We start from the raw sequence: 25,920 nt of genomic DNA, 5'->3' as shown, positions 1-25,920 counted from the left end.
CCACACCACCTCCCCTTCCTTCCTGCCTGTCCTTCCTGATCGTTAAATAACCTGGTATGTTTAATTCCCAGGCATTGTCACCCTGCAGCCATGTTTCTGTAATGGCCACAAGATCATACCCATATGTAGTTATTTGTGCCATTAACTCATCTATTTTGTTACGAATGCTACGTGCATTCAGATAGAGAACTTTCTAAGATGTTTTGTGACACTTAGTTCCTGCTTTTGCCCTTTTTATTACTTTACCTTTTACTCCATACCTTCTGCCCCTTCGAGCTTTCCAGAAGAGCAAAACACTAATCACATCGAAAGAGGTATTGGCCCATTTCAACCCGGCATTACCAATTCGGTTGGCATGTGATGCGTCCCCCTACGGCATTGGAGTGGTGCTGTCGCACAAATTCTGAGACGGCTCAGAGAGGCCAATAGCCTTTGCGTCACGATCACTAACCTCAGCCGAGCGTAACTGCACCCAGTTTGACAGGGAGGCCCTCAGCCAAGTGTGGGGAGTGAAAAAGTTCAATCACTATCTGCACGGGCAGAAATTCACCTTGCTGACTGATCACCAGCCTCTTGTCTCCATTTTTAATCCGAAGAAGGGCGTTCCGGTGATGACTGCGCAACGACTACAAAGATGGTCACTTTTTCTAGGGGCGCACCACTATGAGATTGAATATAAGGGGACGAAACAGCATGGAAATGCTGATGGGCTATCACGCCTGCCACTGCCTACTGCGGAGGAAGCACCAGCAGTGGATCCTGTCGAAATATTCCATTCGACTATAGTTGAATACCTACCGGTAACTAACGCTTGTATCGAAAAGGAAACCTGAAATGACCCGATACTGTTTCGGGTATATGATTTGACGGTGAAGGGATGGCCAGCACATGGCGACTCACTGTTGCCAGCATTCTCGACAAGGAGAGAACAGCTGTCAGTGTGCCGGGGGACCTTGATGTGTGGATCCCGAGTGGTAATTCCACCCAAGTTAAGGGATAGAGTGCTCAATGAGCTTCATGAGGGTCACCTGGGAGGGGTAAAAATGAAAAGCCTAGCCAGGGCTTATGTGTGGTGGCCGGGAATCGATAAACAAATCGAGGACCTGACCAAGAGCTGCTCAGGATGCCAGAAAGTCCAAAATGCACCACCACAGGCCCCTCTACACCCATGGGAGTGGCCCTCATCTCCATGGCAACGGGTGCATATTGATTTTGCTGGTCCATTCATGGACTCAATGTTTTTAATAGCCGTGGATGCGCACTCGAAATGGCCTGAGGTCATCAAAATGTCCTCCACCACCATGGAGAAAACGATTGCAATCCTACGGACCATTTTTGCCAGGATTGGCTTGCCAGAACAGATTTGCTCTGACAACGGACCACAGTTTGTGTCCGAAGAGTTCCGGAGGTTCTTGAAAAAGAATGGGGTAAGGCATTACACATCCGCCCCGTATCATCAAGCCACAAATGGATTGGCTGAGAGGTTCGTACAAACCTTTAAGAAGGCAATAAAGGCTATGTACAATGACAACATTCCGCTGCAGCACAAGGTGGACAATTTCCTGTTCGCCTACCGGAATGCGACACATGCAGTCACCAACCAGGCCCCAGCCATGATGTTCTTTAACCGAAGGTTAAGATCTCGCCTGGATTTGCTCAGACCAAACGTACGAAGAGATGTTGAGAGTAAGCAATTCCAGCACATCCATGAGAAGCCAACAAGGAGCTTCAATGTAGGGCAACCAGTCTTGGCCCACGACTACCGAACAGAAAAATGGCAGCCAGGAACGATATGCAGACGGCGGGGCCCACTAATGTACACAGTGGACGTTGGGGAGAGCATCGTGAGATGCCATGCTGACCAGATCCTAGAGTCACAGGAACAAGTCAACCCCATGCCTCGCCCATACGTACCTGGTGATGAACCCGACGTACAGGTCGCATCTACCCCAGAAATAGTAGCATCGGAAGCTGATGAACCAACCGACGACAGGGGGCCAGAATCGCCTCCGCACCAAGAGCAAGACACTCGGGAAAGGCGCTTATCAGGAAGCCTCCCCAAAGACTGAATATATAAATAGACTATTTTCAGCTAATGTTGCGTGTTAATTGTGATTAGTTTGATATTTGAGTGTTATGGTACTGTTCATTTCATTTAAAAGGGGAGGAATTGTAATGTATGTACCTTTTTTAAGGGGGGGAACTACTTTTTACAGCTCATGTATACTGTAGTACCGGCAGTGACCACACCTGTATTTAACACTGAGTAGTAATCTGTACAGATCAGTTGCAGTGTGAGCCACGTTGAGTAAACGCCTGTTGTACCGTTCTCCGCAGTCTGTGTCGTCTTATACACGGACGTAACAGTCTCGGTGTGTGCCAGTTTTGTTGTCATCAAGAAGACGATGGAATGCCCGAAAGCTTAAATCACTTTGTTTTGTTATTCCTGACATCGATCCTGAAGTTTATCACCAGTTTTATTAACCTATACCACCTTGTTCTAGTATCCTGCTATACCTTGAAACAGTGCTTCAAATTAACCTTACCTTTTGCACTTCTAGAAGATGCTCTATCACCAGCTTTCAAGGATAAAGAGCTTCATGGCTTTTCTCTCTCTCTCATGCTTTCATGTTTCCTTTATGTCTTGGTGCCTAAAACTGAACTGAATGCTGAGATGTGGTTTCACTGTCACAGATTAAGCAGTGTGCTTGAGTGAATTGGTTAGTTGCTTAAAGAATGCATATTTCTATATCTCCTTAAGTAACAACACTGGAAGTTTTCCACATCCAATTTTGGGACAAATTTATCAGTGAACTGGATAGTTGACTGCATCCTACACTTACACTTATTATCATGTAGAGAGGTTGCCTGGGGAGCAAGTTAGGGATTATTCCACAGCTGCTTCTGAGCATCTCTCAATTGGGTTCCTATTGATAGCATATGCAGGGTATTTACTCGACGTTATTGTATAGATTTAATCTCTGCGTATGACAGCATCTTGGCACATGACTACTGACAGCTGATGCTATACCTCCTAAAGGAAGCACCTGCTCTAAATTTGAGCAACTTTGGTATACTCCTACAATATGTGGAATGAAGAAACATCTGCCATTTAGTGCTGCTGTTATTCTTCAAATGGTACACATCTTCTGCACCACAGTTAGACCTTGCAGGGGTATTTTATTTTTGGGGGGGGGGGGGGGGCGCAAGGGGAACATCATTAGTTTTAAGTGGTTAGTTTCATTTTCATTTCATGTCAAAACAAACTAGTATAGGTCATAGGGTTTTCTCTGTGGTGATACTGACGAACATCATGCAAGCAGTTCTGCATGGTCAGATTTTCTTACAACTTAACAAGCTACTGCTTGCTTCTCCTGTGTGCAGAGGATACACATCATTAAAAGAATGAAGCTCCTAAGAATTTTAATATACCTTTCCGATTTACAATGAGTTTAAAATATTGCATCATACACCAATTTTAATTTGCAGCACAGTAGTTTTGAAAACAGTAAAATATCTTGATAAAAAAACAAATGTTGGAAATTCTCAGCAGGTCAGGCAGCATCTGTGGAGAGAGAAACAGAGTTAATGTTTCAGGTTGATGACTTTTCGTCAGAACTGGAAAAAGTTAGATGTAACAGGTTTTAAGCAAGTGCAGAGGTAGTGGTGGGGGGGGGGGGGGGGAGGTGGAAGAACAAAAGGGACAGTCTGTGATAGGCTGGAAGACAGGAAAGATTAAATGACAAAAGGGATGATTGTGCAAGGCAAAAGGAGATGGCAATGGGACAAGTAAAACAAAAGATGGGTCTAGATGAGGTGTGAATGGGAATTGCAGAATCATCAATAGCTGCAGTTGGAAAAAATGTGGGCAGAGGTTATGATCTGAAATTGTTGAATTCACTGTTGAGTCCAGAGGCTGTGAAGTGTCTGATCAGACGACGAGGTGCTGTTCCTCGAGCTTACATCGAGCTTCATTGGAACGGTGTCAGAGGCCAAGGTTGGATTGGGGTGGTGAATTAAAATGACAGGCGACTGGAAGGTCGGGGTCATGCTTGTGGACTGAATGAAGGTGTTCCGCAAAGCGGTCACTCAATGCAGAGGAGACTGCAGGGTGAGCTGCAAATACAGTTTACTAAATTGAAAGTAGTGTTTGGGGTTCTGGACGGTGAGAAGGGAGGAGGTAAAAGGGCAGGTGTCGTGTGAACTGTTGAAATTCCCCAAATACAGTTCGTTGTTTTGGTATGCAATGGTGCAGATTGAGCATTTTAATGAGCAGATGGAAGTAAAACCCTGTCTGACAATTGTCTGCCACTTCTGTGCACAGATTGTGTTGTCTGAATGTAAATAATGCATTTAAAATGTCATACCAGATTCATTTTAGCAAATTCTTTTGTGACGTTAAATCAAACTGCTAATAGGATTATATTTCATGTGGTGATTGAATGAGAGTAGCTGCTTTATTTGCTCTCAATAAAAATAGAATTAGCTTTATTCTCAATTTAGGTGTCTTGGGTCTGAATTTGCATTGACGGAAGTAAAATATGTTGAAGAATTTTTGTATTGGGATGCAGATGTGTATGTGGAGATATTGTGGGGTAATAAAGAGCATGGCTTCAGGAAAGTCATCAATTGTTTTTCTTCCATTCCCATTTGTCTCTCAGGATCATTTCCATCTTTGCCAGTCCCTTTGGTGCTGAGTTGAGCCCATGTATACAGCAAGGGAGATTCATTTGTGGTTCTGACCACTGGCCTGAAATCCTCCCTTTTCTCTTTCTCCTATCAACAGCAGCAGTGTTTAGCTGCTGTTCTATGCTGTAATTTAATAGTGTTTGTTTTCTTCATGGTTGGTTGCAGTAGCATATTTTTCAACATTTTTCTCGACATATTTTAGTTGAGTAAAATGCACATGTATTTAGCTCAGCATTTTGTTCAAATTGAAGCTGAGGTTTCGGGTTTTGTACATTTTGTTGCTGGAAATTCTCCGGACACGACAGTTATTTTTATCTTTGCCTTTATCTTTCTAATGAGATGTTAAACCGATGTTACTCCGTTTGCCTGCTCAAGGGGACTTATCGCTCTATTTAAAGAACAGCAAGGTAGTTCTCCCCGTGTCCTGGCCAATATTGATCCCTCAACCCACACCATGAAAACAGATATAACAACAGAAGACGTTGGAAAAACTCAGCAGGCCAGGCAACATCCGTGGAGAGAGAAATAGAGTCAACGTTTCAGGTCGCAACCCTCCTTCAGAACTGAGGGGAAAAAAAGGCAGGAAATGAAACCGATTAAAAGGCAGTTTGGGGGCTGGGAAATGGGGGAGGGGGTGAAAGAAGAGACATTAAGAGATATTCAAGGTGAGATAAGATGGTAATAGAACAGGTAAAGAAACAAACACTGGCTCGAGATGAAGTGTGAAATGCACTGGCATAGTGAAAGACAGCTGCCATGTGGGAGAGAAAAAAAAGGAAAAGGCACAAACCAAAAGTGTGGATAAAAAAATAATAGGGGCCGAGGTTATGATCTGAAATTGTTGAACTCGATATTGAGTCCGGAAAGCTGTAAAGTGTCTAATCGGAAGACGAGGTGCTGTTCCTCGAGCTTATGCTGAGCTTCCGTGGAACAATGCAAGAGGCTGCAGACGGTGAGGTCTGAGTGGGAATGGAACGGTGAATTGAAATGACAGGTGACCGGAAGCTCGGGGTCACCCTTACGGACTGAACGGAGGTGTTCCGCAAAGCGGTCACCCAATCTGCGTTTGGTGTCCCCAATGTAAAGGAGACCACATCGCAAGCAGCGAATACAGTATACTAGATTGCAAAAAGTACAAGTAAATCGCTGTTTCACTTGGAAGTGGTATTTGGGGCCCTGGACAGTGGGAAAGGGGGAGGTGTTGCATCTCCTGTGCTTGCACGGGAAGGTGCAAGAGGAAGGGGTGCTGGAGGTGATAGAGGAATGGACTAGGGTGTCTTGGAGGGAGCAGTCCCTACGGAATGTTGAAAGTGGAGGGGAAGATGCGTTTGGTGGTGGGATCACGTTGGAGATGGCGGAGGATGATCCATTGAATGTGGAGGCTGGTGGGGTGAAAGGTGAGGACAAGGGGAACCCTATCGTGGTTCCAGGAGGGAGGGGCAGGGGTGAGGGCAGAAGTGCCGGAGATAGAACGGACACGGTCAAGGGCCATGTCAACCACGGTAGAGGGAAATCCTCGGTTGAGGAAAAAGGAAGATATGTTGGAAGCACTGGTGTGGAAGGTGCAAATGCGGTGGAGACGGAGAAACTGGGAGAATGGAATAGAGTCCTTACAGGAGGCGGGGTGGGAGGAAGTGTAGTCCAGGTAGCTGTGGGAGTCAGTGGGCTTGTAGTGAATGTTGGTCAATAACCTATCCCCAGAGATGGAGACGGAGAAGTCGAGGAAGGGAAGAGTCAGAGATGGACCATGTGAAGGTGAAGGAAGGGTGGAAATTGGAGGCAAAGTGAATGAAATTGTCTAGTTCAGGGCGAGAGCAGGAAACGGCACCGATACAGTCATCAATGTACCGGAAAAAGAGGTGAGGGAGGGGACCCGAGTCGGACTGGAACAGAGTGTTCCACATATCCCACAAAAAGCCAGGCATAGCTAGGACCCATGCGGGTACCCATAGCAACACCTTTAATTTGGAGGAAATGGAACAGATCATCTGGTCACCTATCTCATTACTGTTTGTGGGACCCATCAGTGTTAAGATGGCTCCTGTGCTAGCAGTTCCTTAATTGAGCTCCTTTTGTTTGCAACCCTATCCATGGCCATCTATTGCCACCCTTTGCGCCCCCCCCCCCGCCCCCCAATCTCTCCTCAACTGCTAAAGAACCCCTGGCCCCAATAATGGGTGCATTTTAACCACAACTGTAAGTTCAAGCTATAAATTTAAAGTTACCTGTGCACAGCACATTAGATTGCCCATCCTCAAAACCTGTTATGTTCTGTGCTTTTATCATGCTCTTTTCAGTGGCTAGAACTCTGCTCAAATTTGACTTCCCATACTCCTGGATTCATCTGCCATCAGGATTACACTATTCTACTGCCGTGAGTCTGCTGTGCTACTCAGTTGCTTCCAGTTTTAAGGTAACTTGTTCTAGTGTACAGTGCACATCCCCCACCTGCTGCTGTTACCTACTCAATTTTTATTGTATTTCGGTGCACTGCTTGTTTTTCAGCTTTACATTGCTGCTGTGTGAATCCTGGCCATTAATTAATTTTCTCCTGGACCAAAGTCCATTTATGTGCTGACTTCTGGACCTTATAGTGACCTCCAGTGTTGCAGCTACTTTCTGTGCAAAGTATGCTGCACTGTCTCTATTCTCGTTTCTGTCCTGGTCCTGCATAGTCAGTTTTCTGCTACTGTCGGGAAATTTTCACGCTACGCTGAACTAGCTCTGATCTGCTTCCCATCCTGCTCCGGGATACTGCTCCGTTAATTCCCTTTGCTGCTTTCCACTTGCTTCTTGTGGCTGCTGACTCCACTCATTTTTCAGAACTCCTCCATCAACCTTTGCTAAGTTGGGTGGGGCTGCCTCCTTAAGCTCTGACTGCTTCTCTGGATCTTGCATGTTCCTCACCTCCCTACAACTTGTTCCTGTGACTAGCCCCCTCATCGGCATTGATCCTGTGAATTTACCTTTCACTGTCCCCTCGGCTTTGTAGTGTATGTACCCGTCTACCTTTAAGGGAACTATTGAATGTAACCGTTCACCTCTAAGAGAACTACTTTAGGTGTGGCACTATTTGTTTGGCTTCTGTGTACTGTAATACCGATAGTGACCACACCAGTATATAAGTGTTGTGGCAGGATTGCTGGGGCAGATTCGCCTGGACCTTCGAATAGTAAAGACCTGTTTTGTTTGTTACTTCTGAAGTCTGTGTATTTATTAACTGCACAACCCACAGACTTTACAGGCTTTACTGTTCTGGGCCTTGGATTTACACTCGTACGCGCTCTTCAGCTGGTGTGCACTATTAAACACTTCAGCTTGACCCCTGGATCAACAAATGTTGGTTTATGGTGGATCCTCCATGCCTCCTTGATTCTTCATTTTCCATGGTAACCTCAGCAGTGCGCCCACTAATACTCTGCCTCTCAAACATTTGGATTCACTCGCTGTCTCCGGACCTGGACAGTGATTTGCCTATGCTCCAAACTGACCCCACCCTGTCTCTGTCAGCACCATCCCACCGCAGGATCTCTGACTTTAACTTTGGACTCCCTTGTATTGTCTTGTCTCTATCCTTTGTTTACAACTGGGGCATAGCACTCTTTGCCTCACCTATGTAAGTTGAGTTCCTTCTGTGTACATTCGTGTGTGCATTTTGGCTGCATCTCTGGACCTAGGCCCACTACTTGTATCTCTTTTTATTCTTCTGTTGACCCGTTGCCCTTTTTCTCCTGTGACCACCCCATCTTGCCACCCAGTCATGTTGCCTTTCATTTCTCCCCTCTTTGCTCCCCCTCTGCCTACCTCAACTGTTCACTGCAGGAGAGTAGGAAGGCAAATGAACAATCATTGCAGGATTGAATTTCCCCTTGGATAAACAGAATCTTACCCTCTGTGCCTCTATTGGCACTCTTGGATGGGCCCACCAAAGCACCTATTGTTCTCTCCTCAGGAACAGCAACCCCTTTTGCTACATCTTTATCTCTCATCTACCTTACAACAACCACATCCCTCCTCCACCCCGCGCCCCCCTCCCGCATGCCCGCTGGGGCGAATCTCACCAACCTCCTTTCTGTCCTGCTCACCCCACCCAATGCTGCCCCCTTGGATTCTTCTAGCGGATTAACAATCATCACCCCTCTCTACATTTCTCTCCAGCATGTCTGTTCACTCGCAAACAAGGCGCTTTCCATCCATAGTACGATAGCAAAATACTGCAGATGCTGGAAAAACTCAGCCGGTCAGGCAACATCCGTGGAGAGAAATTTGAGTTAACGTTACGGGTCGAAACCCTTCTTCAAAACTGGAAAGAAAATAAAATAGATCGAAGGCAAGGCTGCGATCGAACAAAAGAGACAATAAAAGGTATTCAAAGCCAGACGAGATGGTAATTGGCCCGTGGAGACAAAAGGCAGCTGAGATTAGGTGTGAAGTGTACTGGCAGCTAAGAGACAGCTGCCAGGTGAGAGAGAGAGAAACAAAAGGAGGGGAGGGGGGAGGGGCAGGAAAAGGAGGACCCAAAACAAAGGGGTGGAAAAAATTATAAGTAAAAAAGTAATAGGGGCCGAGGTTATGATCTGAAACTGTTGAACTCTATATTGAGTCCGGAAGGCTGCTAAGTGCCGAGTCGGAAGATGAGTTGCTGTTCCTTGAGTTTACGTTGAGCTTCCGTGGAACAATACCCTAGTCTTATTGTAGATGATTGCATTGATATCATGGCTTTGATGGAAACTTGGCTCACAGGTGATATCTTGCCCCTTGCTGAAGCCTCCCTGCCTGGCTATACTTTCCACTGCCTGTGCCATCCAAACAGCCGCAGTGGTGGTGTGAGCCTTATCGTTAAATCGAATCCTCTGGCACTTTCTCCTCCTTCAAGCACCTCTGTGTTTCACCCTTCCCTCCTCCTTTTAAATCTTCATTCTCTACCACACCCCTACCCCCAACCCGAGTTTCTCGGACATGCTCACTCCTTTCCTCCCTCGGCCTATGCACTGAGCGACTCGTCCTCGATGATTTCAATCTCTGTGTCAACTCACCTTGCCCTCTGTCCTAATTTCACTCCATTCCCATCTTCCTTTAACTCCGCCCTCCACATAAGCTCTTCTACCTTTATTCACGGCCACCTCCTTGACCTTGTCATCTCGCATGGCCTCTCTTCTCCTGTCGTCTCACTCACAGACAAAGCCATTTCTGGTCACTGCCTTGATTCCCTCACCACCTGCATCCTTATACTCACTTCCTTCTGTATTGCCCCATGGGAAAAAAAGTCTCCCCAGTTACACTTTAAAACTCAACTGTCTAGCCTTTGCCCCTCCATTCACCACCATACTTCTGCAGCCCAGTCATTCACTCAACTCTGTCATTGATGTCTTTGTCCCCAGCAAAATTCTTGCTCTCTCCAACCCTGGTCAGTCTCCTTGGCACGACTCCCACCTTTACTCCCTTGTCCAAGGGGGATGGCAATGTAGTGGTTATGGTCCTAATATCGCTAGTCTCTGCCCCTGTCTCAACCCATCTGCTACTGAAACAGTCATCGAAACATAGAAGATAGGAGCAGGAGTAGGCCATTCGGCCCTTCGAGCCTGCTCTGCCATTCGGCCCTTCGAGCCTGCTCTGCCATTCAATGTGATCATGGCTGATCATCCAAATTCAGTACCCTGTCCCTGCCTTTTCCCCATATCCCTTGATCCCTTTAGCCTCAAGAAATATATCCAACTCTTTCTTGAATATATTTAATGAACTGGCCTCCACCGCCCTCTGGCAGAGAATTCCTCAGGTTCACCACTCTCTGGGTGAAGAAATTCCTCCTCATTTCAGTCCTAAATGGCTTACCCCTTATCCTTAGACTATGACCCCTGGTTCTGGACTCCCTGGCCATCAGAAACATCCTTCCTGCATCTAGTCTGTCCAGACCTGACAGAATTTTCTACATTTCGATGAGATCCCCCCTCAATCTTCTAAATTCCAGTGAGTATAAGCCCAATCGACACAATCTCTCCTCATACGTCATTCCTGCCATCCCAGGTATCAGCCTGGTGAATCTTCGCTGCACTCCTTCCATGGCAAGAACATCTTTCCTCAGATAAGGCGACCAAAACTACACACAATACTCAAGGTGCGGTCTCACCAAGGCCCTGTACAACTGTAGCAAGACATCCTTGTTCCTGTACTCAAACCCTCTCGCTACGAAGGCCAACATACCATTTGCCTTCTTAACCGCCTGCTGCACCTGCATGCTTACCTTCAGCGACTGGTGCACATGGACACCCAGATCTCTTTGCATTTCCCCTTCTCCCAATCTATTGCCATTCAAATAATCTGCCTTCCTGTTTTTGCCAATCAATAAAATGGATGATGTACTAGCGACAGGGTGACCAAAAGCTTAGTCAAAGAGGTGAGTTTTAAGGAGGGTCTTCAAGGAGGAGAGGGAAATGAAGAAGCCGGCGCATATAGGGAGAGAATTCCAGGGCATGACGACTGGACAACTGAAGGCGTGGCCGCCAATGGTAGGGCGAAAGGGTGATGGCGTGCAAGCGTCAGAAGAACTGTGTGTGGGGGTGGTGGGGTTGGGGCTGGATGAGGTTAGAGAGATGGGGAAGGGGGAGGCCATGAAAAGATCTAAAGAGGATAAGAGCTTGGAGGCATTGGGGGACCGAGAGCGAATGTCGGTCAACGAGGTGCTGGGTGAGCAGGATTTGGTGCGGGATGGAATACAGGCATCAGAGTTTTAGATGAGCTGGTATTTACATAGGGCAGAGGATGGGACACCATTCAGTCGCGTCTGGAGGTGGATAAGGGTCTCAGTGACAGGCAGAGGTAGGAGTGGAGTTGGGCACTGTTAGAGGTCGCAATAGGCAGTCTGTGATGGAGAGGGTATGGGACAGGAAACTCGGTCTGATAACAGGCAGTGGAGAAGTTGAGAGAGAGGTAGAACTGGCTGTGGAAGCTGACCTCATGTCTGCGGATGATGTTGACAAGCGGCAGTGTGTAGATGTGGAAGAGGAGGGAGCCAAGGATAGATCCTTGGGGGACTCTGGAGGTAAGTGAGGGGGTGGGAAGAGAAGCCATTGCTGAAAATACCAAACCAGTGCAGCCCCACTAAGCTGGACGGTAGGGGAGAGGTGCTGCTGGAGGATGGTGTAGTGAACTGTGTCAAAGGCTGCAGAGAGATTGAAGAGGGATAATATTCATGACTAATTGGAGATGTGTGGGTGCTGTGGAGAAATTAAAACTGGGACTTGCAGGACAGATGGGCACTGATTTGGGAGGCAGCAACACATTTAAAGAATAAAAACAGAAAACACTGGAAATACTCAGGTCAGGCAGCACCTGTGGAGAGAGAAACAGAGTTAACGTTTCAGATCAGTGACTTTTCGTCAGAACTTTTTCTTTTTTTTTCCGATTTCCAGCATCCGCAGTATTTTGTTTTTGTAACACATTTAAAGACTTGGGCGAGTAAAGAGAGATTGGAGATGTAGCAATAGTTTTCAAGGACAGGGGGGTTGAGTTTTTTTTTTAAAAGGAGGGTGATGGTATTGAAAGGGGGCTGAGGATATGAAATCATTTACAACATCAACCAGGAAGGGAAGTTGGATGGTCAGCAGTTTAGTGGAAATGGGCTCAAGGGAGGCTGGTCTCGTGGTTAAAATGAGCTGAGAGGGCATGGGAGGAGGTGGTACAGAAACTAGGATGACGGTTTCTGGGATGGGCCTTGGGGGCAAGCTTGGCTTGGCTGGAAAGGCAAAGTGCATAAATGTTGCTTTGAACAGTTAATTTAAGTATGAGTAGAGCATTCTTGATTGAAGATCTGGTAGCCTTTTCCAATGTATTGGAGCAGCTGAGAAAACATCTTGCCTGGAAGTGTGTTCAGACTTCTCCTTTTCAGATGGTGGTTTGCATATAGTTGTTTGACCAGTGTTCTTTTCCATCAGTTGTAAGGTTTGATGTAGCCTTGCTTTAACCACGTGTGAAAAATTCATCCTTCCCTTATTGGATGTCTGGGATTTGAGAGAGAGAGAATGATTGGGTAATTCCTATGGCTGTAAGTAACTGGGATTGATTTTACGCACATAACTTGCATGTAACTAGCCTCCATTTTGCTGGAGAAATCGCCCTGCTTTTATCGGGAGAAGTTGCTGCAGTTTCGGTCACGAGTTCTGATTGCTGTATTTCATACCTTTTTTTAAATGGACTCTGTAGACTTGCTGTAGTTGCGCTGTTTAAACAGACTCTTGTTTGCTGTGTAAATAGGCTTTATTTACTGTAAAATACTGTTTGCTGAGAGTCCTGCCAAAAGTCCCGCCCTATCTCCAGCTCATTGGCTGACACCGTAGTATCAACAGACACAGCTACTTTATGTCACAGCAGCAGTTATGATCAGACTTGTTTAATTCAATCAGTGCAGCTTGTCGTCTTGACAGTAATACAAAATAATGAACATGCTGCACTTCTCCATCAGTGTTGCATGATTTAAACAAAATAACTTTCAATTACCCTCCTGCATTCCGAGTCTGGTAAAAACTTGCCCTTGCAACTTTGTTTTAAAACTTGACTGCATATGTCTCTGTATTTTTATCTGTGTTCACAACTGCGAAGACACTATCCAGGATAAAGCAGTCCGCTCGATCGGCATCCCATCCACTGGCGTAAACTTCTGCCATCAGTGTACTGCGGCTTCAGTATGTACTATCTACAGAATGCACTGCAGCAACTTGCCAAGGTTTTTCCTGCAGGACCTCCTAAAACCACAACCAGCAAGAAGGACAAGGGCAGTAGGTGCAAGGGTGCACCATCACCTCCAAGTTGCATACCATCCTGACTTGGACATATATCGTCAATCCTGGAACTCCCTACTTAACAGTATTGTGGGAGCACCTTCACCACACAGACTGCTGCGGTTCAAGAAGAAGGGTCACTGCCACCTTCTTGAGGGAAAGTAGTGATGGGCAATAAATGCTGGCCTTGCCAGTGACGCCCACATCCCAAGAATGAATTGGTTTAAAAAAAACAAAAAAGCTTACAAGAAACTCCCCTCTCCTCCTGAAACATGTCAAGAGTGTGAAGTACAGAATGAAAAAACAGGGATCTGTACTGGGGCCTCAACTTTTTGCCATATATATCAATGATTTGAATGAAGGGATAGCAAGTTGTATATCCAAGTTTGCAAATGGCACCAAGTTAGGAGGCACAATAAATTGTGTAGTTGGGAGCAGGACTTTGCAAAGGGACATAGACTGATTAAGTGAGTGAATGCAAAGGGACATAGACTGATTAAGTGAGTGAATTCCATCTGCCAGTTTTGCTCAATGTGGGGACGTGTGAGGTCATCCATTTTGGATGGGTGAATGACAAATCTGAATATTTTCTAAACAATGAGAGACTAGGAACTGTGGAAGAGCAAAAAGATTTGGGTGTTGCTGTACACATCAGTAAAAGCTAGTGCACAGGTATGAAAGATGAGCAAAAAGGCTAATGAAATTTTGTTCTTCCTCCCCTTTGTACTCCAGACGCTTGAGATGAAGTTATTCTTCAGTTGTACAGAGCCTTGATCGCCCATAGAGTGCTGCATTCAGTTTTGACTTGTGTCTCTTCAGGAATGATATACTGGCCTTGCAAGGGTGTAGCAAAGACTCAGTAGAATGATACTGGGGATTAAAGGGTTAAATTGAGGAAATTGCATAAAATTGGGTTGTACTAAGTTTAGAAGGGCTTAGAGGTGATCTAATTGAGGTGTTTAAAATATAAAAGGAATTCAATAGGGTAAATACAGAGGAACTGTTTTCTTTGGCGGAGGGAATCCAGAACAAAGAGGCACAATCTTTAAAATTTGAGCTAGGCCATTTAGGAGTCAATTCAAGAAGCTCTTTCACACAAAGGATAGTGGAACTATTCCCCTGAAAAGACTGTGGATGCTGGATCAATTTAAATTTTCAAGACTGAGATTGATAGATTTTTGTTAAGTGTGCCAATTAATATGAAGCAAAGGCGGGTAAATGGATTTGAGCTCCAGATCATTTTTTAAAATTATTCATTCACGGGATGTGGATGTCGCCAGCAAAGCCAGCATTTACTGCCCATCCCTAATTGCCCTTGAGAATCACAGAATCACAGAAACCCCACAGTGCAGATAGAGGCCATTTCGGCCCATCGAGCCTGCACCGACACATATCCCACCCGATCCCCGTAACCCCACGTATTTAATCCCCCTAACACTAAGGGTCAATTTATCATAGCCAATCAACCTAACTCGCACATCTTTGGACTGTGGGAGGAAACCGGAGCACCCGGAGGAAACCCACGCAAACACGGGGAGAATGTGCAAACTCCACACAGACAGTCGCCCGAGGCCGGATTCGAACCCGGGTCCCTGGCGCTGTGAGGCAACAGTGCTAACCACTATGCCACCGTGGTGATGAGCTGCCTTCTTGAATACAACTGAGTGGCTTGCTAGGCCATTTCAGAGGGAAGTTAAGAGTCAACCACATTGCTGTGGGTCTGGAGTCACATATAGGCCAGACTGGGTAAGGACGGCAGATTTCCTTCCCTAAAGGAAATTAGTGAACCAGATGGAAAATAAAAAGTCGTTTCATGGTCACCATTATTGATTCTAGCTTTTAATTCCAGACTTAACTGAATTTAAATTTCCCAGCTGCCATGGTGGGATTTGAACTCATGTCATCTGATCATTAGTCCAGTAACCGTGATCTAATTACATAGGCACAGAAACAGGCCATTTGACCCAACCAGTCCATGCCAGTATTTATGCTCCACTCGAATCAATGACAGAGCAGGCTCAAGTGGTTTAATGGCCTACTCCTGTTCCAATGTCTGCTTTGTGTCGAGATCCTTCTTGTAGATTGTGTAGTGGCACAGGACAGCGGCATGCAAGTTTAAAGCTGATTGCCAAACTTTTTTTTTTGATATAAAGGAAACTAAATAGTGGCTTATCTTCCATGTTTCCATCGTTTTAAAATGGTATGTGTGAGGTGGATTTGTACATAGAAATGTTAATAATAAGCATTAGTTTTATGTTCTAAAGTATTATTTTGATCTGTACACTGTTTTAAGTGATGTTTACAATTGTAACTTTTATGATTTAAAAAGGTCAAAGATGTCAGAAGTGGAGAAGGACCTGGTGGCTAAGATGCTGCGAGCAGTCCTGCAGTCAAGCAAAGATGGTGTGGCTTTCACAAGGCTTCAGGGAGAGTATAAACAACTCACAGGTGAAGTGATCCCTCATAAACAGCTTGGATTTCCAACACTTGAGAACTACTTGAAAAGCATTCCCTCAGTTGTGAAGTTTGGAGTTAATAAAAATGGAGAGGTAAGACATTCATCAAAGATCCGTTATTCCTTTTGGGTACTATTCCTTTTCTTCCCCCTCCTCCCCCCACCACCCCATCAAAAAAAGGCCTCGTCTCCAGCCTTGTAGATTTTTTTTTCCTTGGTGCTCTGGCACCAGTAACCCTCTTGTATGATACTTTGCAGCCATCTTGTATGTTGCTCAAATAGCCATTTGTTATGTACAGCATTGGACAATGTATGCTGGTAAACAACTTGACTGTGGAGACAGACTCAAAGGGACTCTAATCCCATCTTCATCTGATGTTCATATGTATGTACTTTATAGCTGTGGGTCAATTAATGGCAGGAACTTCAGCTGATTTCTCCCCACTCCATCTAGTTCAGGATTACAAAGCCATTTGCTGTGACAAAAAAAATTAGAGGGAACATTGCATAAACATAAATTTGGATAGTAGTCAGATACTATCTTAAATGCTCAAAATGTAGTGTAAAATAGTAAAATCTTCCATTAATTAATAAATGAATTAAATAATTGATTGATCGATTGCATGTTGTACTGAAAGTCTACGTGGCTCGAGTCTGCAGAGCCTCCGACGAGAGGTGTTCTCTTTTTAGTGAGCCTGAGGCTTTGCAAGGAATGAACTACAATCACGTTACCTGGAGTCCTTGTGCTCCGGGATCCACTCCTGTGTCTAAGATGGTGATGAGAACTCCCCTGCTGTCGTACTTTGGGTACCGGAGAGGAGAGACGCAGCACCGACGATGAGCAGCCGTGACTCTAAAATGATTGCATTTTTGAGTACGCAGTGCCTTTTGGGTATGGACGTCTGCCATTGGGGCCCAGAATCACAGAATGGATCCTTTTAAGATCGGGCCGGGGAGTATCGCTTTTACAAATTGATAAATTGAATTAAGTATTACTGTGTGTTCCCTGGCTGCAGTTCAGGTCTGTCTCTGACCCACGAGTAGTGAAAGTAGATGTGCAGGTCGAGCTTTGGCTCCTGTTCTATTTCTGTCCTGTCCAGTGGGTCGGATGACTTGATGGCCATATTTTGTCCACCACTGCACTTGGGTGAAGTACCAGAGGGCACCCAGCACTATTGAATTATACCGTATCAAGAAGTCTTCTCTTTCAGAAGAAGTGGTGAGTTGAAAAAGTCAAGGGGAGAGGGAAAGTAACTTTTTTTAAAAATCCCCACAATAATTAAGTAAGTGTATTGGTACTAAGCTAGACAGACCAAGAATGTCTCAAGTTCATTGATGAGTGCTTACCTGGAGTCCTTGTGCTCCGCTGGAATGGAGGTGTAGCTGTTGGTTTTAGTATTCGGATGCTGGGGAAAGAAAAAAAGTCACTCAAAGCTTGTGCTCCTGGTTACTGTCCACCAACGCCTGCTGGAAACTGTTTGCATGGATATGAGGTGAGTGCAGAATTAGGCTCAGCTGTGCTGCACTTACGATTGACTAGTCTGATACTATGAGATCACAGCAGAAGAATGGTGATTTTGGCGAAATACTGGAGGCTACCATTGCCCGTGGAGCTCTACAACAACTGGTATTTATATACAGTAGCTTCTTTAACAGAAAAACAGAAGTAGAGTTGGTTGGAAGACAGAGTTCCTCTACAGTGCAGGATGAGGAGCTGGAAGATGCAAATTGAGGCACCACATTGGAAGCATGACCAGTTTACATTATAAATGTGGGCATAGGACTATATGATGAGGAAGGAAGCTGACACCAAAATGTGGCAACAGGATGTGTGAGCAAATGTAAGGTTGTTATCGTTATAGAAAGTATAAGTAGATTTTGGGTTTTGCTTCAGAAAACGTAATGAAACAGATCATTAAAAGGCTTTTTATAAAAAGAAGCTTCAGTGCTGAAACTTAATTTTTTGTATTTGATCCATAGGCAGTTTGTTTTGCCACTATAAACAATGAGATTGCACACATTGCCAAACTGGTAGCCCGTCAGAGAAGTCCTAAGAAGAGGCACGGTGGACAAACGTTGGTAAATTCCCAATTACGACTAAAACGTGTTCCACCAGCCACGCAAGTTGGTAAGTCTACCTCAGCCATTGTGAACTTTTTAGTAAGTGAAGCCTTCTATATAAATGATTTACAAGCTTTTTTGAAGTTGAGTTTCGTGAGGCATGCAATGCATTTGAAGACGCCAAGTCTATCTTACGATCTTTATACCAACTTTCATGGGATAAAATGACTCCAATTTAGTGCTGCCACTCTGGGTTTTTAAAAACTCACTGGTTTCAGACAAATCATCCAATATGTATTGAAGTTTTTTTTTCCCCCACTGGAGTAACTGACTAAATATTATAATCCAAATATGCAACTGTTTTGGGTTTAAAAGATTCATTTGTGATTTTGTGTTGAGCCAGATTTTAAAATTTATCCTTAGTGTTGCGTAGCTGACTTTGTTTTGAATTGTCGCAATTGCCCCATGTTCCAATCTAAAGGATCATGTGCTTACTTGGAACTACTTTGTTCTTTGATCTCTCCATGGCATATAACAAATGAACTTGCATTTATATAGCGCCTTTCACATCGTCAGGACATCCCAAAGTGCTTCATAATTACTATAGCTATTTTTATTTTGCCTTCAAAACTATGAATTTCATTATTTTGCCCCAGTGAAAAGAAATTTCATTGTGCTCCAAAGCATAAATTCAAAGATGACCTATACTCCACAATTATATGCTATATGTATCAGATACATACATGTGATGCAGTACAATAAGTTGAGATGCAATATGTGTCGCCACAATAGTGGGGAATCCAGGGGCGGTGCCTGGGCCTTTACCAGGTTCTGGACTGTCCAGTTTGTTCCCTCTGCTAGCAATGCACATGCAGCTCTCCTCCTTCACTTCTGGATCTTAGCACAATTATGTTTCAGAACTCAATGTGATAATGTCTACTTTGTAAGCTCAGTGATGAGTTGAAAGGTAAGAATTTAGAGCAATTTAATTATTGACACTGGCAATTGAATCTTTGGTTGTTTGTACAGGAAACTGTGCTATCCGGCACCGACGGGACCGAGCTGTTGCCGTCCCATCAAAACTGCTGGACAAACCAGCGCTAATGTTGAAACATACGGAGAGTTTGAGCTCCGTATCTGGCAACAAACCCTGTTGCTTCTAAACAGTCGGCCGTACCTTGCAAGCGTCTCTGTAGCTTAGCAACAGCTTCAGCGAGACCTTGCAGAGCCTGACTGGTGGGGAAAAAAAGCAACAAAAAGAAAAAAAACCTAATGAAACAGCTCCTGATTTTTGCTGATGGCTCGAGCATTCCAGACAGTTAACCTCCGGATAAACCAAAGTTTCCTGTATTTGGAATAGTAAAGTTATTAAGAGTGATTACTGTGGCCAGGAACGTAAAATCTTTGTTACAAGGTACAGTTATCTAGTCACTGTTGTGTCGCTGCAAAGCAGTTTCTGGACTCCAGTCTTGCACTCCTTGGGCTGCTGCCCAAGTTGAAACAGAGTTTAAAAATATATATACATTTTGTGAAAATGGGTGCTGTTGCTCATGCTCTCTATTTAAAATTTGCAAGTCGCAGCAGAGCTCTGCACATACGTGCTTACACCCTCGTGGCAGCAATGCAAATTCATAGGCCACAGTATAAATCAGGCGCTGCCTGCCCGATCTGGTCTGACCAGTGGCTCAGCCAACACTGGGAATGTGGAGTCCCTCTCTGGGTATAGAGGCCAGGCAGTTCCGGTCACCTTCGCCTGTGGCAGTCTTTTTGATTGGATATTGACATTTGGTATTTAGGGATACAGGCAACTTGTGAGACCGCACCTGGAATACTGCGTACAGTTTTGGTGTCCATACTTAAGAAAGGACATACTTGCTCTCGAGTCAGTACAAAGAAGGTTCACTCGGTTAATCCCGGGGATGAGGGGATGGACATATGAGGAGAGGTTGAGTAGATTGGGACTCTACTCATTGGAGTTCAGAAGAATGAGAGGCGATCTTATTGAAACATATAAGATTGTGAAGGGGTTGGATCGGGTGGATGCGGGGAAGATGTTCCCGATGATGGGTGAAACTAGAACTAGGGGGCATAGTCTTAGAATAAGGGGCTGCTCTTTCAAAACTGAGATGAGGAGGAACTACTTCACTGAGGGTGGCAGGTCCATGGAATATGCTGCCCCAAAAAGCTGTAGAAGCTACATCATTACATAAATTTAAAACAGAAATAGACAGTTTCCTAGAAGTAAAGGGAATTAAGGGTTACGGGGAGCGGGCAGGAATTTGGACATGAGTCTAGGTTCGGATCGGACATGGCCCTGTGGGTAGCGGAGCGGGCCCAGGGGCCGTGTAGCCTGATCCTGCTCCTATTTCGTGTGTCTAATTCTGTTAGATTCAGGAGATGGTTCTGTGATAGTGGATTGGCGGTTAGGACCAGATCAGCCGATTGCCTACTCCTGCTCCTATTTCTTATGTTCTTATGACCTGCATCGTCTGTAATGAGCTAATTATGTTCCCATCTCTCATTCACTTAGCTAACTCTTTCTCCTTTTGAGTTGGTGTTCTCAAGGTGAAAATTTCTTCCCGACTTCCCTTCGTTCGAATAATCTTTCTTGACCTGGCTTGCTAGAAGTCATACTTTATATGGAATGCCAAATATGCATGCATAAAATTATACGGTACTGTACTATCCAGTAGATTGGGGTGATGAGCATTCCATAAACAGTGATCAACCACCACCTAGACCGAAGGGTGTGTTGATGCGGGACCGGAGGACACAAGCACAGTCACAAGATGGGTAAATGAAAAACAGCAGTTAGCTGTGTTTTATTCTCAGAAAATGGGGGGAAAAAAGGTTCACACCTAGCAAAATCCAAAAACATATGACGTTCAAAAAAGAACAAATATCATCACCCGCCCCGGGTGGTTAGGAAGGCAGTCCTTAAATCAATTTTCTCCAAAAATAATAAGCCAGGGTTACTTTACCACTGGATCTTTCTCAGCTGGTCCAGGGATCATCTCAGGCTCTCCGAACTAAACAATCTTCCACCTGGGTTCAACAGCAGCCTTGTCCTGGCTTCCTCCTCAGGTACTGGCCCTGAAGGGATGCACTAGTTTGCCTTTTGAACTGGTGAGCTAATGGGTAGATTTGCCTCAGGTGTGTTGGAGGTGGATGTGGCCTTCACCTGAATTGGAATGAGAGGGGGACTTTGTCTCCATCTGGTGGCCACATACCGTCCATCCACCACAAACCGCCCCCATAGCTCACTATGTTTTGCTATTGGGCGCTTGGCTTCGATCCATAATTGACTGGACCTCGATTCTGGACTCTTTTTTCCTCTTATTTCCCAGTGGCCCTTTTGTGGCAAGCTTTACAGACTACCTATTTGCAAGATCTCACTCTATAATGCATGCACCTCCTTCTAGTCACCAGACATTTCTCAATATTTACATATGCCACGGGGAGTAGCCACCTCTTCCCTCTTTTGGGAAGTTCTTCAGTTTGTAATGGCTGAAGAGTTTAGTCAATGGCATGCAATGGACTTTTCATGACTCACCCAGCTATTTAAAGACCAATCCTTAAATTCTTAAGTAACTTTCATTTGAAAAGTGAAGATTTTTTAACCATTATCTTCAGTTTTAACACTTATTTTTGGCGGTCCATTGTAGATCTATTGAATAATGGCAGCATTAGAATTGGTTTTGGCTATTCCAGTTTGACGGTAAATTCATTTCTCATTCTACACCATCTTGCTTTCATGGACCCAGGAGGCGAGCTGGGCCATGATATTGTGCATGAGAAGTGGGAGGCTATTTGTGAAGAAATCCTCAAATTCTGCTTCATTTGCTTGTACAAGGGGCAAATAAAGGCATTGCACCGCACTTATCACATGCTCGTTTGCATCACTATAGACCTGAGTTTTCAGATTTATGTTAAATGTTATGTGGTAAAGTCCTCAGTGTCTCCCACATCGTCATCCCATTCATTGATGTAAAAGATCATATGGAACTATTCAAAGAGCAGCAGGGGAGTTCTCCCCATGTCCTGGCCAGCATGCCTCCCTCAACCAACACCACTAAAAATAGATTCTGATCATTGCTGGTTGTGGGATCTTGCTGTGCACAAATTGGCTGCCGCATTTGCCTATATTACAACAATGACTACATTTCAAATGTACTTCATTGGCTATATCGTGCTTTGGGCTGGCCTGATGTGAAAAGCACTATATAAATGCAAGTTCTTTTTCTTTCATAGTTACTGAGCTTTAACACTTGCAGTGGTGAAGATCGCTACAGGAATCAGATTAGACTGTTAATAAACACTTCATTGTGTTTTGCAACTCCCTGTCAAAATCCCACTGTGTTCATCTTTGGAACATCTAATTGATCTTTGTTTATGGCTTTTTGCTGATTCTGATTTTTTTATGTCGATTGTTGCTGCTATCATGATCTGCCTGGATTATTCGGCTTTGAAACATAGCTTCGTCAGGTCAAACTATGTAGTCTGGCTGTGTTGGATGAAATTCCTGCTTATTTGGTCTCAATTTCTGTACTGTTGAAAGTGTAGGTGGTTTACAGAAGGCTCCCTCGAGGTGGGGGATAGATAGGATTCTGTGTTTCAACCCAGGTTGCGAACCTCTTCCTCCATCGTTCCAGTTGCTATGTAATCTGATTATTCTTTCTGCAGGTTTGATTCTCCTGGTGTTAGTTTTGGATATTCCTGGTTTGGTGGCAGATATTCATTTTGCCAACTGTTGATTGACAGACTGCTTGTGGGGGTTAGATTTCTTTACCTTTCATCTTAGTTTAGCTTGGTGGCACTCATTTGACTTTATTTTGGTAGTCCTTCCCATTTAGTTTGGGACTTAATCTCTAGTTTCAGTAGAGCTGGCTGCAGAGATAGTGGAGGCATTGGTTGCGATTTTTGAAAATTCCCTAGATTCAGGAATGGTCCCAGTGGATTGGAAGGTACCAAATGTAATCCCGCTATTCAAGAAAGAAAGGAGGGAGAGAGAAAATGGGGAACTACAGGCCAGTTAGCCTGACATCAGTTGTCGGGGAAAAATGCTGGAATATTTTTTAAATGGCTAGAAACTATTAAATGTTGGTGTTCAGAGAGATTTAGGCGTTCTCGTACAGGAAACGCAAAGTTCACATGCAGGTACAAAAAGCAATTAGTAAGGCAAATGGCATGTTACTTTATTGCAAGGGGGTTGGAGTAAAAGAGTAAGGAAGTTTTAGTACAATTGTACAGGGCTTTGGTGAGACCACACCTGGAGTACTGTACAGAGCTTTGGTCTCCTTGTCTGAGAAAGGACCTACATGCCTTCGAGGCGGTCCACCGAAGGTTCACTAGATTGATCCCTGGGATGAGAGTGTCATGCGATGAGTAGAAATTGAATAGATTGGGCCTATACTCTCTGGAGTTTAGAAGAATGAGAGGTGATCTCATTGAAACATAAAAGCTTCTGAGGAGGATTGACAGGGTAGACGCTGAGAGGTTGTTTCCCCTGGCTGGAGAGTCTAGAACTCGGGGGGGTGGCACGCATAGTCTCAAGATAAGGGGTCGGCCATTTAAGACTGAGATGAGGAGGAATTTCTTGACTCTGATTTTTTGAATCTTTGGAATTCTTTACCCCAAAGGACTGGATGCTGAGTTGATTTATATTCAAGGCTGAGATAGATAGATTTTTGGACTCTAGGGGAATCAAGCGATGTGTGGATCGGGCGGGAAAGTGGAGTTGAGGTCGATGATCAGCCATGATCTTATTGAATGGCAGAGCAGGCTCGAAGGACCGTATGGCCTACTCCTCTTAATAATTCTCATGTTCTTATGAGCCTTTTGTAGCTATCTTGATGAATCTCTTGAGATAACATAGTTATGCTTTTCATTTACTTTTAAAGGTACGCTTTTTTACATTGTTATTTTTATTATAGTTTTTAGTATTTTAGGAATTTTTATAATAAGATTAGCATTTCTGTAGAATTGATCTATTTTGAAAAATCTACCCATCTCTGGAGCATTACTAAGTAATAATTGTAGGGATAGATGGAAGACGTAAATTAGAATGGATTAGCAGGCTTGCAACATCTTCATCTGTTGATTGCAAGCATCCTTCACAAACCACATCGTTCTGGTTGGCCCGTTTCATAAAACTGTATGGATGAATATTTACTGAAGTGATAATTCATGCATTGTTAATGAGGTATCAATTTCTCTCGCAGGAGTAATGGGAGGAAAGGAGAGAAGTAGTCTCCTGTTTTGAAGTTGCTATTATTGGAGCATAGGAAGGTTAAATCCATTACATTGGCACCATGACCTCATTTACGTCGGTTAACACATTGAGTTTATCACATGGTTCTCTCTATTGGTGATCCAAGCTTATTCTGGTGGTTTGTAGAATATGCTTCTGTCTGGCTAGTTAAGACCCACAATTGCATTTCCATTTTATAATTTACCCCTCTCCTTCCTCTAGGAAAACCTAAAGCAACTTTAAGGCAACCAGAGTATAATAACCAGCCAGGAAAAGGGAGCCGGAGGACAACTAGCTCTACGAGAGGAAAAGAAAGTGTGCAAGGAGCAAAGACTGGCTTGGGAAGAGAGGTGCTTTCAGATTCTAAAGTACACACACAAGTTGCTGGTGTACCCAAGGATGTTTTAATTCGAAAACCTCTGGCTGTTACAGTCAATAGGTAATTTAATATTTTGATGTACAGTACATTAAAAGATTTGCAGGGAACGTAATGCATCAGAGCCAATAGCTAAACATTTAGCTTGCTAGGTTATTTCTTGTGAAAGCAGAAATGGCAGGAACTAGATACAGGAAACTTTCGATTTACCGGCACCTAAATAACCGGAAATCTTGGTTAACCGGCAAAATTCAGGAGTAGGTTCAGGTAAGTTTTACTTCATTTTACTTGCCTTCCTCGATCTGTTGCTGTGCAATTGGGTGTGGCTGCAGCTGTTGCTAAGCTGCAGAGACGCTTGGAACTTGTGGCCATTGTTCTGCACCTGTTGCTAAGCAACAGGGTTTGTTGCTTTATACGGAGCTCTCAGCTCTCCGTATCTTTTACTATAGCTCTCGGTTATCCAGAAAAAAGTTTCCTGTGGTCCCTGAGGTTGCAGAAATCAAGTAGGGTTGCGACTGATCAACATCTTTGCAAATAAAACCAACCTCTAGTATTAATTCAGTTCATGTTTTTTGAACATTGACTGAAGGGGACGATTGAAAAATGTTACTGGCGGGTTTCTTTAACTTACTAACTGGGTAAATTAATCACACCCGGGATTGTCGACTAATCTGTTATTTGCTGAGTTAGCTGTTTTCACCTATGGCAGCAGCAGGGAGATGTTGCAGTTGGCTTCAGCATTTCTGAAGAAGGTTAGGGAAGGGAATCACTTACTGTTCCTGCTCTTGATTTGCTATCCAGTGCTTGCTGGAAATTACATGGGAGAATGGAATTGGTTCTGTTTTTTTCAACCCTACCCTTTTCTGGTTGAGTAGATTGCTGCTGCATGCTTTTTTAGGCTTGTAAGATTTGTTACTTGGAAAAGATGTAGAGGAACTGACAGCACCTTTAGAACTGTGCTCCAACATGAGTTAGTTCTATCAGAAGAGCAGGTGAATAAACTGAATAGAAGTTTTGCTGTTTAGTTGATGGAATGAAAATTCCTGTTCACTATTGGTGTAGCAAGTATGTTTTGTACCAGAAATTGTTTGCCCTTATTTTAGTAACATTAGGAGAAACTTGAAGTATACTTATGTTAATGTTTTGTAAGTTTTCCATATGGATTGAGATAAAAGATAAGGGATTGATCATGTTAATAGGGGTATTCTACAGACCACTTAATCGTAGAAGGGAAGTAGAGGAAGAAATATCTCGGCAAATCTATGAAATAAGTAAAAGACATAGAATAATAATCAGAGGAGAGTTCAACTACCTC

The 25,920-nt window shown here is 44.2% G+C and overlaps 1 protein-coding gene across 1 annotated transcript in view; it reads left to right on the top strand.

Annotated features, from left to right (window-relative positions):
* The window catches only part of LOC147124210 (tudor domain-containing protein 7-like), a 39,740-nt gene extending 15,038 nt beyond the window's left edge, over positions 1-24,702 (top strand). The window contains exons 2-4 of the mRNA XM_085983913.1: positions 15,793-16,012; positions 17,899-18,046; positions 24,452-24,702. Of these exons, the coding sequence (XP_085840039.1) occupies positions 15,800-16,012; positions 17,899-18,046; positions 24,452-24,672 (582 nt within the window). The 5' untranslated portion in view covers positions 15,793-15,799 and the 3' untranslated portion in view covers positions 24,673-24,702. The remainder of the gene's footprint in view (positions 1-15,792; positions 16,013-17,898; positions 18,047-24,451) is intronic.
* Positions 24,703-25,920: the final 1,218 nt, after the last annotated feature.

Source organism: Somniosus microcephalus, chromosome 1 (assembly GCF_052327205.1).
Source record: "Somniosus microcephalus isolate GS21.2 chromosome 1, FLI_Smic_1.0, whole genome shotgun sequence".
In the NCBI taxonomy this organism is placed as follows: Eukaryota; Metazoa; Chordata; class Chondrichthyes; order Squaliformes; family Somniosidae; genus Somniosus; species Somniosus microcephalus.
Note: the sequence above shows the minus strand (reverse complement) of the source record. Positions and strands in the feature narration are given on the sequence as shown.